The 15,565-nt window shown below is 46.0% G+C and overlaps 2 protein-coding genes across 6 annotated transcripts in view; one reads left to right on the forward strand and one right to left on the reverse strand.

Moving 5' to 3' along the window:
• The window catches only part of appl2 (adaptor protein, phosphotyrosine interaction, PH domain and leucine zipper containing 2), a 127,708-nt gene extending 120,862 nt beyond the window's left edge, over positions 1-6,846 (forward strand). For all 4 annotated transcript variants that reach the window (XM_086009817.1, XM_086009820.1, XM_086009819.1 and 1 more), the window contains one exon: positions 4,156-6,846. In XM_086009817.1, the coding sequence (XP_085865943.1) occupies positions 4,156-4,278 (123 nt within the window). In that variant the 3' untranslated portion in view covers positions 4,279-6,846. The remainder of the gene's footprint in view (positions 1-4,155) is intronic.
• Positions 6,847-8,417: 1,571 nt separating this feature from the next.
• Positions 8,418-15,565, reverse strand: part of washc4 (WASH complex subunit 4) — a 78,022-nt gene continuing 70,874 nt past the window's right edge. For both annotated transcript variants that reach the window (XM_086009816.1, XM_086009815.1), the window contains exons 30-33: positions 14,579-14,675; positions 13,458-13,654; positions 10,856-10,949; positions 8,418-9,643 (exon numbers count right to left, since the gene is read on the reverse strand). In XM_086009816.1, the coding sequence (XP_085865942.1) occupies positions 9,576-9,643; positions 10,856-10,949; positions 13,458-13,654; positions 14,579-14,675 (456 nt within the window). In that variant the 3' untranslated portion in view covers positions 8,418-9,575. The remainder of the gene's footprint in view (positions 9,644-10,855; positions 10,950-13,457; positions 13,655-14,578; positions 14,676-15,565) is intronic.

Genomic DNA, 15,565 nt, shown 5'->3' on the forward strand with positions numbered 1-15,565 from the left:
TATGTCCTTCTCAATCATTGCTTTAAACATTATTATGTTGTGATCGCTATTGCCTAGAAGTTTCCCTACAATTACTTATATTAGCTGCTCTGGTTCATTTCCCATTGCTAGATCTACCAGTGATTCCTCCTTTTGTTGGCCTTTTTACATACTGGGTAGGAGAGGAGTCCTGAACATAGTTTAAAAACTCCATTCCCTTTTCCCCTTTCCCTACCTGCACTTGCCAGTTTATTTGGGGCTAGTTGAAATCTCCCTTGATTATTCTACTTCTTTTACTCATTTCATAAATTTGCCTCCATATTTCTTCCTCCACTTCCCTTCCATTATTAGGTGGTCAGTCTACTACCCCTGGAGTAAATGACCCAGAAATTCCTCCACCTCCCTTATGTGTCCCCATGGCGCAAACACGCACTCCAGCTCAATGACTCTGAGCCGTAGGAGCTCAAGGCACAGGTTGTGCTGGTTGGAGGTCAGTCATCACAGACCCAGGACATTGCTGCAGGAGTTCCTCAGAGCAGTGTCCTAGGATCAACCATCTTCAGCTGCTTCATCAATGACCTGCCCTCCATCATAAGGTCAGAAGTGGGGATGTTCGCTGATGGCTGCACAGTGTTCAGTACCATTCACAACTCCTCAGATAATGAAGCAGTCCATGCCCGCAATCAACAAGACCTGGACAACATTCAGGCTTGAGCTGATAAGTAGCAGGTAACATTCGCGCCACACAAGTGCCAGGCAATGACTATCTCCAACAAGCGAGAGTCTAACCACCTCCCCTTGACATTCAACGGCATTACCATCGCCGAATCCCCCAACATCAATATCCTGGGGTCACCATTGACCAGAGGCTGGGTATTCTGCGGCGAGTGTCTCACCTCCTGACTCCCCAAAGCTTTTCCGCCATCTACAACGCACAAGTAAGGAGTGTGATGGAATACTCTCCACTTGCCTGGATGAGTGCAGCTCCAACAACACTCAAGAAGCTCGGCATCATCCAAGACAAAGCAGCCCCCTTGATTGGCACCCCATCCACCACCTTAAACATTCACTCCCTCCACCACCGGCGTACCATGGCTGCAGTGTGTACCATCTACAAGATGCACTGCAGCAACTCACTAAGGCTTCTTTGACAGCACCTCCCAAACCCGCAACCTCTTATCACCTAGCTGGACAAGGGCAGCAGGCGCATGGGAACACCACCACCTCCAAGTCACACACCATCCTGACTTGGAAATATATCGCCGTTCCTTCATCGTCACTGGGTAAAAATCCTGGAACTCCCTCCCTTACAGCACTGTGGGAGCACCTTCACCACACGAACTGCAGCGGTTCAAGAAGGCGGCTCACCACCACCTTCTCGAGGGCAACTAGGGATGGACAATGAATGCTGGCCTTGCCAGCGACGACTACATCCCATGAATGAATTTTTTTTTAAAGTGGCAATCTGGGACAGTCTCGCTGTCCACAAACTTCCACGTACTGCAGTCCTGATACACTACCTGTGCTGACATTTCTGATCTTTATTTATTTATTGTTGGCAGTAATTTATTTTTAGAGCAATAGAATCACTTGAGATCTAGATTGTACTAGATGGATTTAGCTTGATTTCAAACCCATTAGTAAAGTTATTATATCATTATTTAAAGTCAATAGATTGGTTTATAGTTTAATTATATAATAAATCAAACACTTAGATGTAATTCCTCGGGTTCCAACGTACCTCCATCTGCTCTGACAACATTTTCAGATTTTTCTCTGCATTTATTTTACTGCTGCTGATTTCACCCTGTTTAAATGCCCCTCTCTCGCTGATTGCACGCTGTTTAAATGCCCCTCTTTCTCGCTGATTCCACGCTGTTTAAATGCCCCTCTTTCTCGCTGATTCCACGCTGTTTAAATGCCCCTCTTTCTCGCTGATTCCACGCTGTTTAAATGACCCTCTTTCTCGCTGATTCCACGCTGTTTAAATGCCCCTCTTGCTGATTCCACGCTGTTTAAATGACCCCCTCTCTCACTGATCCCGTGTTGATTAAGTGTGTCCTAATGGCTACTTTCACAGGACCTTTTACACTCTCTCTGTTCCTGCCCTCTTTTTTTAGTTCAAGGTGACAGCTGTTGATATTTTTTCCCATTTGGATGCCATACACGAACAGTGTCAGTACCAATCACAGCCAGCTTCTCCCATCTAAAGTACATTTTAAATCTTACGCACAATTCGCAGAATCCTCATCCATACTTCAATTCACTAGAATATCCCCTCGTTTCGAGGTGTCCACTGCCGCCTGAAGTTCCTGTTCAGCCACATGTTCGTTTTAAGATAATGACCCACCTCAAACACTAATTTCCAATGACAGAAATTCCTATCTTTCCAGTAGTAACCTGCAATGGCTTCTCTTCCCGCTCCCCCACCATTACCTCTGGAGTCCCCCAAGTATCTACTCTCGGCCCCCTCCTATTTCTCATCTACCTACTGCCCTGCCCCTCAGCGACATCATCCGAAAACACAGCATCAGGTTCCACCTATAAGATATAGCTCTATCTTAGCACCACCTCTCTCTACCCCGCCACTGCCTTTGTGTTTGACTGCGTGTCCGACATCCAGTCTTGGATGAGCAGAAACTTCCTCCAGTTAAATATTGGGAAGACCGAAGCCATTGCCTTCGGCCCCACCACAAACTCTGTTCCCTAGCCACTGACTCCATCCCTCACCCTGGCCACTGTCTGAGGCTGAGCCAGATGCTACGCAACCTTGACGTCCTATTTGACCCTGAGTTGAGCCCATATTCTCTCCATCACCAAGCCCGCTTACTTCCAGCTCCATAACATCGCCCATCTCTGCCCCTGCCTCAGCTCATCTGCTGCTAAAACCCTCATCCATGCCTTTGTTACCTCGACCTGACTCTTCCAATACTCTCCTGGCCGGGCTCCCATTTTCCACCCGCTATAAATTTGAGCTCATGCCAAGTTCCGCTGCCCATGTCCTAACTCGCACCAAGTTCCGCTGCCCATGTCCTAACTCGCACCAAGTTCCGCTGCCCATGTCCTAACTCGCACCAAGTTCCGCTGCCCATGTCCTAACTCGCACCAAGTTCCGCTGCCCATGTCCTAACTCGCACCAAGTTCCGCTGCCCATGTCCTAACTCGCACCAAGTTCCGCTGCCCATGTCCTAACTCGCACCAAGTTCCGCTGCCCATGTCCTAACTCGCACCAAGTTCCGCTGCCCATGTCCTAACTCGCACCAAGTTCCGCTGCCCATGTCCTAACTCGCACCAAGTTCCGCTGCCCATGTCCTAACTCGCACCAAGTTCCATTCACCCATAACCCCTGCGCTAGCTGACCTACATTGGCTCCCGGTCCGGCAACATCTTCGTTTTAAAATTCTCATGTTCAAATCTCTCCTTGGCCGTGCCCCTCCCTATCTCGAACCTCCTCCAGCCCTACACCCCTCCAAGATCTCTGCACTCCTCCAATTCTGGCCTCTTGTACATCCTCTACTTCCTTTGTTCCACCATTGACAGATATGCCTTCAGCTGCTTAGTCCCTGCATTTCCTTCCTCAAACCTCTCCCTCCTTTTAAGACACTTCTTAAAACCTACGTCCGTGACCATTGCTTGTCCTAATGTCGCCTCCTTTGGCTCAGTGTCAGTTTTTGTCTGAATACACTGCTGTGAAGTGCCTTGGTACGTTTTACTATGTTAAAGGTACTCTATAAATGAAAGTTGTTGTTGAAATAAACAGCTCGCAGCTGGTGGAGTTCAGTATGATATAAGCTGGTGATCCAGCTTGTGTGCAAAGATTAGCCAGAGAAATTTGTCCCCAGGCTGAACAGTCAGTGCAGCTTGAATTGTCGCCCAGACGAGCGCCCTGCAGTAACTGGTGACTGAACCGCCCTACACCCTCAGTGCAGCTTGAATTGTCGCCCACAGACGAGCGCCCTGCAGTAACTGGTGACTGAACTGCCCTACACCCTCAGTGCAGCTTGAATTGTCGCCCACAGACGAGCGCCCTGCAGTAACTGGTGACTGAACCGCCCTACACCCTCAGTGCAGCTGCAAAGCTGTAATTTGCCGAGTTCGGACCAAACAGGGCGACAGTGTATTTGAAGGAAAAAGTGTATTCAATGTTTTAAAACCAACCAATTCTGTATGTTTCAGGACCCGGAAGCTTTAGCGATGCTCATGAAGTCGACAAAGCTCAGTGCTGACGGAAAGTTCCTTTTACTCAGTCAACAGACAGACAAAGACGAAGCTGAAGAAGGTTTAGAATCAGAAGCGTAGAATCTGCTGTATCAGAGTCTTGAGCAGTCGCAGCAAAAAATGCCTGTAATCTCTAACGATTTCTTTCATTTCCAGATCAGTCTTTACATTGTGTAAATGTATTTTTTTCTTTAACTTTAGACCAATGAAGCTCTCGGTGAATTGTGTGTAAGATGAAGGCTATACCTCCATCAGGGAATGAAGAATCAGTGTTTATTGTTGTACTTGTAATTTGGGCTGGTTTACACAATGACATTTATAAGCAAAAAGGCATCAATTATTCTGGAACTGATTTATCAATAACTTCATTTTAAACTGACTCTCACTAAACCGATTAAAGTGCCTATAATTTTAAAAGCTTCATAAAACAAAGCTTTGAGGAATCCTGTTTTTCAATAAAGGAAAAAAGATTTACATTGATATAGTGCCTTTCACAACCTCAGTGCTTTACAGCCACTGTTGCAATGTAGGAAAATAAGATGATGTACTGCACAGGTTATAAACAGGCAAATATGGTCAGGGCTGTTGGTGTAGTAGCTGAGTTATGCCTTTAAATATTGACATACGAGTAGCAAATGTGCACTTCACCTTGGTGTAAAGTTGTGTGTGGGGGAAGCATGTTCATGATCAAGCTAGAATACTGCCCCTGTAGTATCAACCTGTTCACGCTACAGTCACACACATTACAGGATTACCACATGCATGTCACTTGTTAAACATGTTACTGAATTTTAAACGCTGACAAGTCCTCTCGGCCGTAGAAAGTTATTCTCACGTCTATCATTTCTTCCCATTGCCGTAACACAGAACCTCAAGGCTCCACCCACCCCCCCTTCACTGTGTCCATCATTTTGCTAACTCCAGACAATAATGGGAAAATACGGACTTGGTGCCGCCCACAACGTGCTCGAGATGCTCTTGTGTTTTTCACCCTTGTTCAACAAGCATCAATAATCTGTTAACCTCCTTTCCTCTAAATGTTTATACAAATGCAGAGATGTCCCAGGGTAAATAACGAGTTAGAATGAAGTGTAAAGGCTGCTCCAGTAAGGGCTTTGGGAGAAAAGACCGAACACAATAGCAGGCTGTAGATAACCGTACCTTCTCTGTCACTGTTTCCTTAATCACTATTCATTCAACTATAGAAAATGTGTAATCTGTTGGATGTAATGCCCAGTTTCCCCATCACTAACCAGACTCTAGTCCCTTGTAACTAAATCATTCAGAGAGAGCCCTTTTTGGATTGATCCCAGATTGCTTACCAACGAGCCTTGTTTTGGAACGACAGGATCAAAATCCCACTGGCAGGGAAAATTACCATCCTTAACCAGCAGGTCGTGCTCCAGCAAAGTTACATTCACATGCATGCAAGTTTCTTGGTAGTAGAGCAGAATGAAAGGGACCTGACCTCACTAGCCAGCACTGGTCCTTAAACAAAGCATTGACATTCCATCCCAACTTATGCTCAACTATCACAAGATGGAAGGAAACTAACCCATGACCCGCACCCCCCCCCAATCCTAAATACATCTATTTCTCTGTCTGCGCCATCCCTCTAATACCACATCTTACTTGTACCTACAGAGCGCTGCGCAGCCTAAAGGGAACATTAGGCCTGACCAATATTTAACCATCATGAAAAGCAAATCATTTGGTTATTTACCTCATTGCTATTTGTGGAATCTTGCTATGTTTCCTACATTACAACAGTGACTACACTTCAAAAGTACATCACTGGCTGTAAATCACTTTAGGATAGCTGGAGGTCATGAAAGGTGAAAGTTTGTTCTTTCCATTAAAACACATCTACACATACATTAAGCTGCTATTGCAATGGTAGGAACAGCCTGCTCAAGTTTCATCAATCCTGCTCGCAATATATAAAAAGATTTAATGAGCATTACTACCTGCTTTGGAGGTTCTATTGCATGCACGCCAGTGATTGGGAGAATTACTATGCTCCAGTTAGGTTCATTTTCGATCCACCAAGGACAGGAGAGGAAAATAAAATGTGTAAAGTCTCCCGCGTCACTCACTCCCTCTTTTCTGTCCAGCGGATGAGATTTGATTTTCCCCAAACCTGGGAAGGCAACAGAATGTCTTTGACTATTTGTTACCTGGTTTAGTTCATTACATCCTCTGGGTTACTCCATCTGAGAACTTTGCATATTTTCATTATGGACATGGTATCCTTCCTCAGGTGATTTGAAAATCCCCCAACAAATAAAATCGAACTGAAGAGACAGCAAAGGCTTTAACCCCCAACTGACACTAAAACTGAAAGTAAATGGAATTAAAGATTGTAACTGGAATTTTTAGTTCTTGATTTGACGGTTAACCTTGAAGCTGCAGTAGATAATCAGAGGTACAGACATGCAATGTGTTCTATTTACAAGTGATGGTACCAGTAGTATGAAGGGTTACCAAATAAAGCTGTGTAGTTTTTAGTTTTATAAATCTGCTTGGTCATTTGATAGGCTGAAGGGACCCACGCTGCTGCACATTTTATAAATTAAGGGAGAACTTTGACATATTCTGGTTATTTTGCTGCTTGTGGATGATAAATATTAAACACTTTCTTGCAATGAACCCATGGCCCTTAAATTGTTACTTTTAAACATTATCAGTATTCTGTAACTATATTAAAGCAATCTCGTTTCTAGATTTTTTTAACCTGGTAAAGGTGAATAGACCAGAACTAAGGTGCGTGGCCGTGAGGGCTGCCGCTGGAAGAGATACTGTGCATAAGTGGCGGTGAGGGCCAGCCCTGCCGCTGGAAGAGATACTGTGCATGTGAGCGATGGTGAGGGCCCGCGCTGCCGCTGGAAGAGATACTGTGCATGAGGGGCCAGCGCTGCCGCTGGAAGAGATACTGTGCATGAGGGGCCGCGCTGCTGCTGGAAGAGATACTGTGCATAAGTGGCGGTGAGGGCCAGCCCTGCCGCTGGAAGAGATACTGTGCATGTGAGCGATGGTGAGGGCCCGCGCTGCCGCTGGAAGAGATACTGTGCATGAGGGGCCAGCGCTGCCGCTGGAAGAGATACTGTGCATGAGGGGCCGCGCTGCCACTGGAAGGGATACTGTGCATGAGTGGCGGTGAGGGGCCGCGCTGCTGCTGGAAGAGATACTGTGCATGAGTGGCGGTGAGGGCCAGCGCTGCCACTGGAAGAGATACTGTGCATGAGTGGCGGTGAGGGCCAGCGCTGCCACTGGAAGAGATACTGTGCATGAGTGGCGGTGAGGGCCAGCGCTGCCACTGGAAGAGATACTGTGCATGTGAGTGGCTGCGCAGCAAAAAAATTTAGATGGAACATTGACCAGAACTTATCGTCAACAATACAATAGTTGAACTGGCAGGAGCACATATGCCCATGAAGTTAGATATCAAAATCTGAGGTATGAGGGGATTTGTAGTGCCTAAGTGTACACATACATGAAATAGGAGCATTCAATAAGATCATGGCTGATCATCGACCTCGACTCCACTTTCCCTCCATATCCCTCGATTCCCTGAGTGCCCCAAAAATCTCTGCCTTGAATATTCTCGACCCGAGGGCAGAGGGTATGCTCAACGATTCACAGCCCTTTGAAGAAATTTCTGCTCATCTCAGTCTTAAATAACCACCCTCTTATCCTGAGACTATAACCCTCATTCTAGACTCTCCAGCCACTTACCCTGTCAAGCCCTGTAAGAATTTTATATGGTTCAATTAGATCACTTTTTCTAAATTCTAGGGACGACTTCTTATCGTGTCCACGGACAGTCTATACATAACCCAGCCAGAACTGGACACATTTTTGCGCCTTGTTGTTGATTTCGGCAAGCTCTGCAACAGTGCAGGGTTCCTCTAACGATGGGCATTGCAGGAGATGTTGCATAGTCTCTGCCTCAGTTCCACATTCACAAGTTGTCAGGCTGGTTGAATATCCCCATTTGCTTAGTGACACCTTTGAGCAACCTACACCGGTCCTAAGTCTGTTAAAGCACTTCCAGATTGCCCAGTTGCAATTAGCTGTAGGTCTAGTCTTCTCATAGGACACACACAACCTGAAGATGCCACTTGCTTTTATACCAGGATAATAAATTACATTGAATATATAGTAAAGGGACACAGAAAGGTAGATGTATGGCTGAAAGATTCACAAGTTTAAAATTACAGTTTCACATTTTGATGCTCTTTAATTATTTTGAAATAAGCAAAACATGTTTGAAACTGAACAAACTTTTGTTTGGTCCAATATTCCTGAGTATTACAAACTTAGTGCTTATTAACTGGCAAACATCACAAAGTTACATTTTATACCAGGTGGCTTGCAATTAAAAAGCTAAATACAGCAGGTTGTCGTCAAATACTTAAGTGCAACTTATTAAGAGTCAGATACTTAGCAAACACCTCTGTGCTTAAATGAGCTATGATTTATTCAAATGAGAATTCCTTTTAGCAGATTTTAGATAATTCTAATATGTAAATTTGCACGTGTTATTGTTTGGTAGAATTCGGTCCACGTACAGGAAGGATCTCCCTCCTGTATTGAAGTGGGGGAGCTGTTGCATCACGAGAGTGACCCAGCTTGAAGCAAACTGATGAGATGCCTGTGAGGTCAAGACTGAAGCACAGCACAATCTACAACCAGAAATTAATATAAAAACAAGGCTTTAAATACTGAAGGCTTTACAATCACCCTGTCGCGCCCCCCCCCCCCCCCCCACCCGATGGATTGTTCTCCAATTGAATTAATGCCTGCAGGAATTACAATTGTTCTATTTTTGAGACACTGTCCTAAGATCATGTTATAATTTGGTGCATTAGCTTCGTTCTGCAAGGCACACTCCTCGTCAAAGCAATGACAATTAGAGCTTTGATATTCCACTATTTCACTGCATGAGCACAATTCCATTCAATTAAACTTCAACCCTAATGTTCTGTTGCACAACAAGACAAAGCTCAACTCAGACCGAATGGATTAGACTTGCCAAAAGGAAAAGGACCAGTGACAGGTGGTGGGTTTTGTGAATGTAACACGGGATCTGCCGGCTTCTCTTCCCCACCCTAAATGGAGCTCTTCAGACGATATAAAACAGGCACCAGAAACTACGGCCAGACACTAGTGAGCAGATTCAAGTTGTGTGACTGAGTCCAACACTGTCCAGTCAAAGTTCCAAGCACAAAAAACAAGCCACGTGAAAGTATAGTTACACAAACTGCCAAAAAGCAAACAGTGCGAGACAAATACGTGAGAAAGGGAATAAAAAAAGGAGCAGAGAGAAATTTACAGCCAGGTGCTAATGGGTTTTCTTTGAATGTGGCACCATGACATCATTTCATACTGGAGTCCGACGACGGATTGTTTAACGAGTCGTCATTGCTCGATTTGGCTGCTTCATCTGGAGAAAGAGAAATGTTACCATCAGAAAAAACCTCAATCATTTCAACCAATATTCTGACCATGTGACATTAAAATAACTTGACCCCCACGTACTAGAAAATAAATAGTCTGTGCCGTTTGAACAGACTGCACCCTGCAAGTTATGAGATGTTTCTTTACAGTGCCCAAGGCTGCGCCTCATGTTAACAATCGGAACATCGGCCTCAGGCAAGCACAAGAGACTGGAAAAGTGTTTGAGGAAAATAGTTACACTTTCAACAACAACTTGTATTTATATAGCGCCTTTAACGTAGTAAAACGTCCCAGGGTGCTTCACAGGAGCGATTATAAAACAACATTTTAACAGCCACATGAGATATTAGGGCAGGTGACCAAAAGCTTGGTCAAAGAAGTAGGTTTTAAGGAGTGTCTTAAAGGAGGAGAGAGAGGTAGCGAGGTTTAGACAGGGAATTCCAGAGCTTAGGGCCTCGGCAACAGAAGGCACGGCCACCGATGGTGGAGTGATTAATCGAGGGTGCGCAAGAGGGCAGAATTAGAGGAGCGCAGATATCTCGGGGGGGTTGTGGGGCTGAAGGAGATTACAGCGAAAGGGGCGAGGCCATGGAGGGATTTAAAAACAAGGTTAAGAATTTTGAAATCGAGGCGTTGCTTAACTGGGAGCCAATGTAGGTCAGCGAGCACAGGGGTGATGGGTGAACAGAACTTGGTGCGAGTTAGGACACGGGCAGCTGAGTTTTGGACAGCTTTAAGTTTATGGATTGGAGGGATTAACTATAAAAAATAATTACCTGTATATTAAATAACTACTGCACACAACATTCCCCCTGGAGTCTCTACTGAAGTGACCCATGTTTGGGGGGAGGCGGGTATGGGGAACAGTGACCAGTGTAGAAAGTTACTTGCACTTGTGCGAGTGTCAAAAATAAGATGCTGATTTCCAGACCTCAGGCGAGGTGGTGGTGATCATTTTTTGCAGCATTTATCACAATGCTCAGGTTCCGATATTTTATTTTTTAATTGCATTGGTAACTTAGTAGTTTAAAAGAAAATATCACAGACAACATTCCTTCCTGCTGTGATAATGCAATGGCTTGGCTTTCACTCTCTGTATTACACTGCACTGCTGTACCAGTCATACCACCCACAGCCCAATCTACAACTGGGCTTCGATGGGTCATTATCCACAAATACTTCAATACTGAACACTTGCCTTCCCTTCTCTCCTGGCTTTCTTCGGCTGCAGTCTGATCTCCTCGGAAGAAAATCCTGGCACTGCTCAGTGAGAAATACAGCAACTCAAACTCCTGAAGACAAAGAAACTGGTACAATCACCATTATACAAACCAGCAAGACTTCCACCCAGTTAACGAGTCAACATTATATGTGCCACAAGACTTTTTCCTGTCCCATTAACTAGTTAGGCCGATGTGTTGTCTTAAGTTAGAGGTTCGAGAAGAGCTACATAACAGTAAGTTGGATCCATGAACAGGTTTTCTTCCAACTGTATCTAATTCTTAATAAAACTCTTCCTATTGAGCAGTCATACTTTCCTCACCCACAGAGCAACGATTAATGGCGCCTCCTGCAATAAAAGTATCATAAATATTCAGGGTTTTTGGAGCCCGTGTCTTTGAGAAGTGTTTATAAAGGTACAAGTAAACGGATTGTTCCCATTAGATATAAACAGAGAAGCTGATGAAATGTGGTAAGTAGACAGCAGAGTTAGAATTCCAAATTCATGTAACTGCATTTAGCAGCTTATTACTCAGGTTATCAGCCCATGAACCAGTTTTAGCAGCCCTGCCTGTTCTGCTACTGCGCTAAGTTTGGCTCAGTTGGTAGCACTCTTGCCTGATTCAGATTGAGCGCTCCAGTTCACTCTCCACACGCCAATGTTCCCTTTAAGCTACGCGGCCGTGCCGCTGGTGAGCCGGCTTTTAATTTAGAAAAAGCCGCACACGGGAATTCAAATTTTGGCATGGCCAAAAAAAATGACAGGAAGATTGCTACGCACATGCACATAATCCAGGCCGGTATTTCAGTGCACTACTGAGGGAGTGCTAAATTGTCACAGGTGCGGTCTTTCGGATGAGATGTTAAACCGGGGCCCAGACTGCTTGTCCAGGTGCATGTAAAGGATCCCATGGCACTGTTTGAAGAGCAGGGAGTTCTCCCAACACCCTGGCCAATATTCCACTCACAACTAGCAGACTGACTGTCCATTCATTCATTTGCTGTTTGTAAGTCTTGCTGTGCACAATATTCGATAAATGTTTATTTTTCTCTTTGTACTAATTCTAACTGGTAGCGTGTGGCCCGCAGAGCGGCGGGGGAGAACGGGGCCCTTCAACCGGCGGGGGAGGGGTGGGGCCCTTCAACCGGCGGGGGAGGGGTGGGGCCCTTCAACCGGCGGGGGGGGCGGGGCCCTTCAACCAGCGGGGGGGGGGGGGGGGGGGGGGAGGCGGGGCCCTTCAACCAGCGGGGGGGCGGGGCCCTTCAACCGGCGGGGCCCTTCAACCGGCGGGGGGGGGGGGCCCTTCAACCGGCGGGGGGGCGGGGCCCTTCAACCGGCGGGGGGGGCGGGGCCCTTCAACCGGCGGGGGGGCGGGGCCCTTCAACCGGCGGGGGGGGGGCGGGGCCCTTCAACCGGCGGGGGGGGGCGGGGCCCTTCAACCGGCGGGGGGGGGCGGGGCCCTTCAACCGGCGGGGGGGGCGGGGCCCTTCAACCGGCGGGGCCCTTCAACCGGCGGGGGGGGGCGGGGCCCTTCAACCGGCAGGGGGGGCGGGGCCCTTCAACCGGCGGGGCCCTTCAACCGGCGGGGCCCTTCAACCGGCAAGGGGGGGGCGGGGCCCTTCAACCGGCGGGGGGGTTGGTCGGCTACATTGTTCGCAAATTATTGTGGCCGCATTCACAAAAACATTTTGGTTGTGTTTTCGGATGTAAACATTCCAGGTGTATAGTTTTATTTGACACCTAATACCTTAATTATAAAATTCACATCTGAGGGAACTAGATGTAATATCTCCAAGTTTGCAGACAACACAAAGCTGGGTGGGCGTGTGCGCTGTGAGGAGGATGCCGAGAAACTCCAGTATGATTTGGACAGGTTGGGTGATTATGCTGCATCTGCCATGCATCTGCCCAATGTGGATAAATGCAAGGTTATCCACTTTGATGGCAAAAACAGGAAGGCAGATTATTATCTGAACGGCAATAGATTGGGAGAAGGGGAAGTGCAACGAGACCTGGGTGTCCTTGTTTAGAAGAATGAGAGGGGATCTCATTGAAACTTATAAAATTCTGACAGGACTAGACAGACTAGATGCAGGAAGGATGTTCCCGATGGTCGGGGAGTCCAGAACCAGGGGTCACAGTCTAAGGATAAGGGGTAAGCCATTTAGGACAGAGATGAGGAGGAATTTCTTCACCCAGAGAGTGGTGAACCTGTGGAATTCTCTACCACAGAAGGCAGTTGAGGCCAATTCATTAAATATATTCAAGAAGGAGTTAGATATATTTCTTAAGGCTAAAGGGATATGGGGAGACGGCAGGGACAGGGTACTGAGTTTGGATGATCAGCCATGATCTCATTTAATGGCGAAGCAGGCTTGAGGGGCCGAATGGCCTACTCCTACCTTCTATGTTTCTATGTATATACTCGCCACAAACACGCACTTTATCCTGTGTTTGCATTAGTCAAATCAAGTCTGGACTTTCATTTTTGCCTCAGAGTTGCTGCTGCAGTCCTGTCGGAGTGAGGCGACAGGACAGAGCATCGGACTATTTCCTTGAACAGCAAGTAGTACTGTACCTGTAAATAGATGTCCAACCTTTTCTGGGTTAGATTCATCGTTTGCATGAGCTTTTCATCTTGATTAGTTGATTGAACATTTTGCTGTTTGACAACTGCATTCTTTTCCTTCACATATTTCTCTCTCACCGACTGAAACCAGTGTAACGAGTCAAATTCCTGATACTGATCCAACAGTTTAAGAATGTAGGCAACACCTGCAATAATTGAAGAACCAACCATCAGTAACACACGCACACACAATGGGACAGAACAGAACCATCAGTAACACACGCACACACAATGGGACAGAACAGAACCATCAGTAACACACGCACACACAATGGGACAGAACAGAACCATCAGTAACACACGCACACACAATGGGACAGAACAGAACCATCAGTAACACACGCACACACAATGGGACAGAACAGAACCATCAGTAACACACGCACACACAATGGGACAGAACAGAACCATCAGTAACACACGCACAATGGGGCAGAACCGCAATGTAGTGTACAAGCAAATTAGGTTGGATTATCGATTTCAAAACATTAGACACTTAATGAGTGCATTGGAAATCAGGGCAAGAAATACTGGAAATCTGAGGAGTTCAGTCCCCCTCAAACCGCTTATATCTGAGAAACTGGCTCAGGCGTAAAGGGAGACTCACTTTGGATTTGCTTCCTTTTTGCAAGTGGATTAAAAAAAAATCAACACTGCACAAGCGTTAATCTTTTCCCCCCACGTTTTGAGTTTGATTTTTCATGTATTGAAGGATCCTGCGCCAAGGCAAGTCCCATTCATCATCTCGTTTGATGAATCACTAACAGTGGAGCTCTGGACTCAGTTTGCAATAAACACCAAGGTGGCATTTTATTTAGAAAGCTCTAAATTTCCCATGTTTAGAGACAAATGGGAGTTGAATTTTCCCTCTTTCCACCAGTTTAGCTCCTATCTGCCATGATGTGCAAGGCACTAGAATGCACATAAACAGGTGGCAGGCTTCAGACCGAGCTCCTGACCTCCGAATTGTTGACGATACTTTTTGTTAACCACTGACTCAATCTTTCAGCATTTAGGACAGGAATGTGTCATTGCTTCAGGAAAAATCACACGGATGTATTTTGACTAACCCATTGCAAACCCATCATCGGTAAAGGCAGCTCCAACTTTATTCTTCTTATTCAGCTTCTCCTTACAGCTTATTGAGTGGTCAACGAAGTTCAATGTCTGCAAAGAACCAGCGACAACTATCAATAATGTGTGAAAAAGACAATTGAAATTAATGAACTGTTACAGGCTTAATGTATCGCCAACAAGAATACAAAGTATAACAAAGTACAAAGGTAGCAAATGTAACCCTGCTATTCAAGAAAGGAGGGAGAGAGAAAACAGGGAACTACAGGCCACTTAGCCTGACATCATAGAATCATACAATGGTTACAGCACAGGAGGTGGTCATTCAGTCCATCCAGCCGTGCCGGCTCTCTGCAAGAGCACTTCAGTTAATCCCACTACCCCGCCCTTTCCCCATAGCCCTGAAAAAAACATTTCCTTCAGGTACTTATCCAATTCCCTTGTGAAAGCCACGATCGAGTCTGCCTCCACCACCCTTTCAGGCAGTGCATTCCAGATCCTCACCACTCGCTGCATAAAAAAGTTTTTCCTCATGTCGCCTTTGGTTCTTCTGCCAATCACCTTAAATCTGTGTCCTCTGGTTCTCAACCCTTCTGTCAATGGGAACAGTTTCTCTCTATCTACTCTGTCTCGACCCATGATTTTGAACACCTCCATCAAATCTCCTCTCAACCTTCTCTGCTCCAAGGAGAACAACCCCAGCTTCTCCAGTCTATCCACGTAACGGAAGTCCCTCATCCCTGGAACCATTCTTGTAAATCTTTTCTGCACCCTCTCTAAGGCCTTCACATCCTTCCTAAAGTGCGGTGCCCAGAATTGGACACAATACTCCAGTTAAGGCCGAACCAGTGTTTTATACAGGTTGCTTTTGTACTTTATGCCTCTATTTATGAAGCCCAAGATCCCATATGCTTTTTTAACTGCTTTCTCAACCTGCCCTGCCACATTCAATGACTTGTGCACATTTACCCCCAGATCTCGCT

The sequence above is a fragment of the Somniosus microcephalus genome, chromosome 17, assembly GCF_052327205.1.
Source record: "Somniosus microcephalus isolate GS21.2 chromosome 17, FLI_Smic_1.0, whole genome shotgun sequence".
NCBI classification, from domain to species: Eukaryota; Metazoa; Chordata; class Chondrichthyes; order Squaliformes; family Somniosidae; genus Somniosus; species Somniosus microcephalus.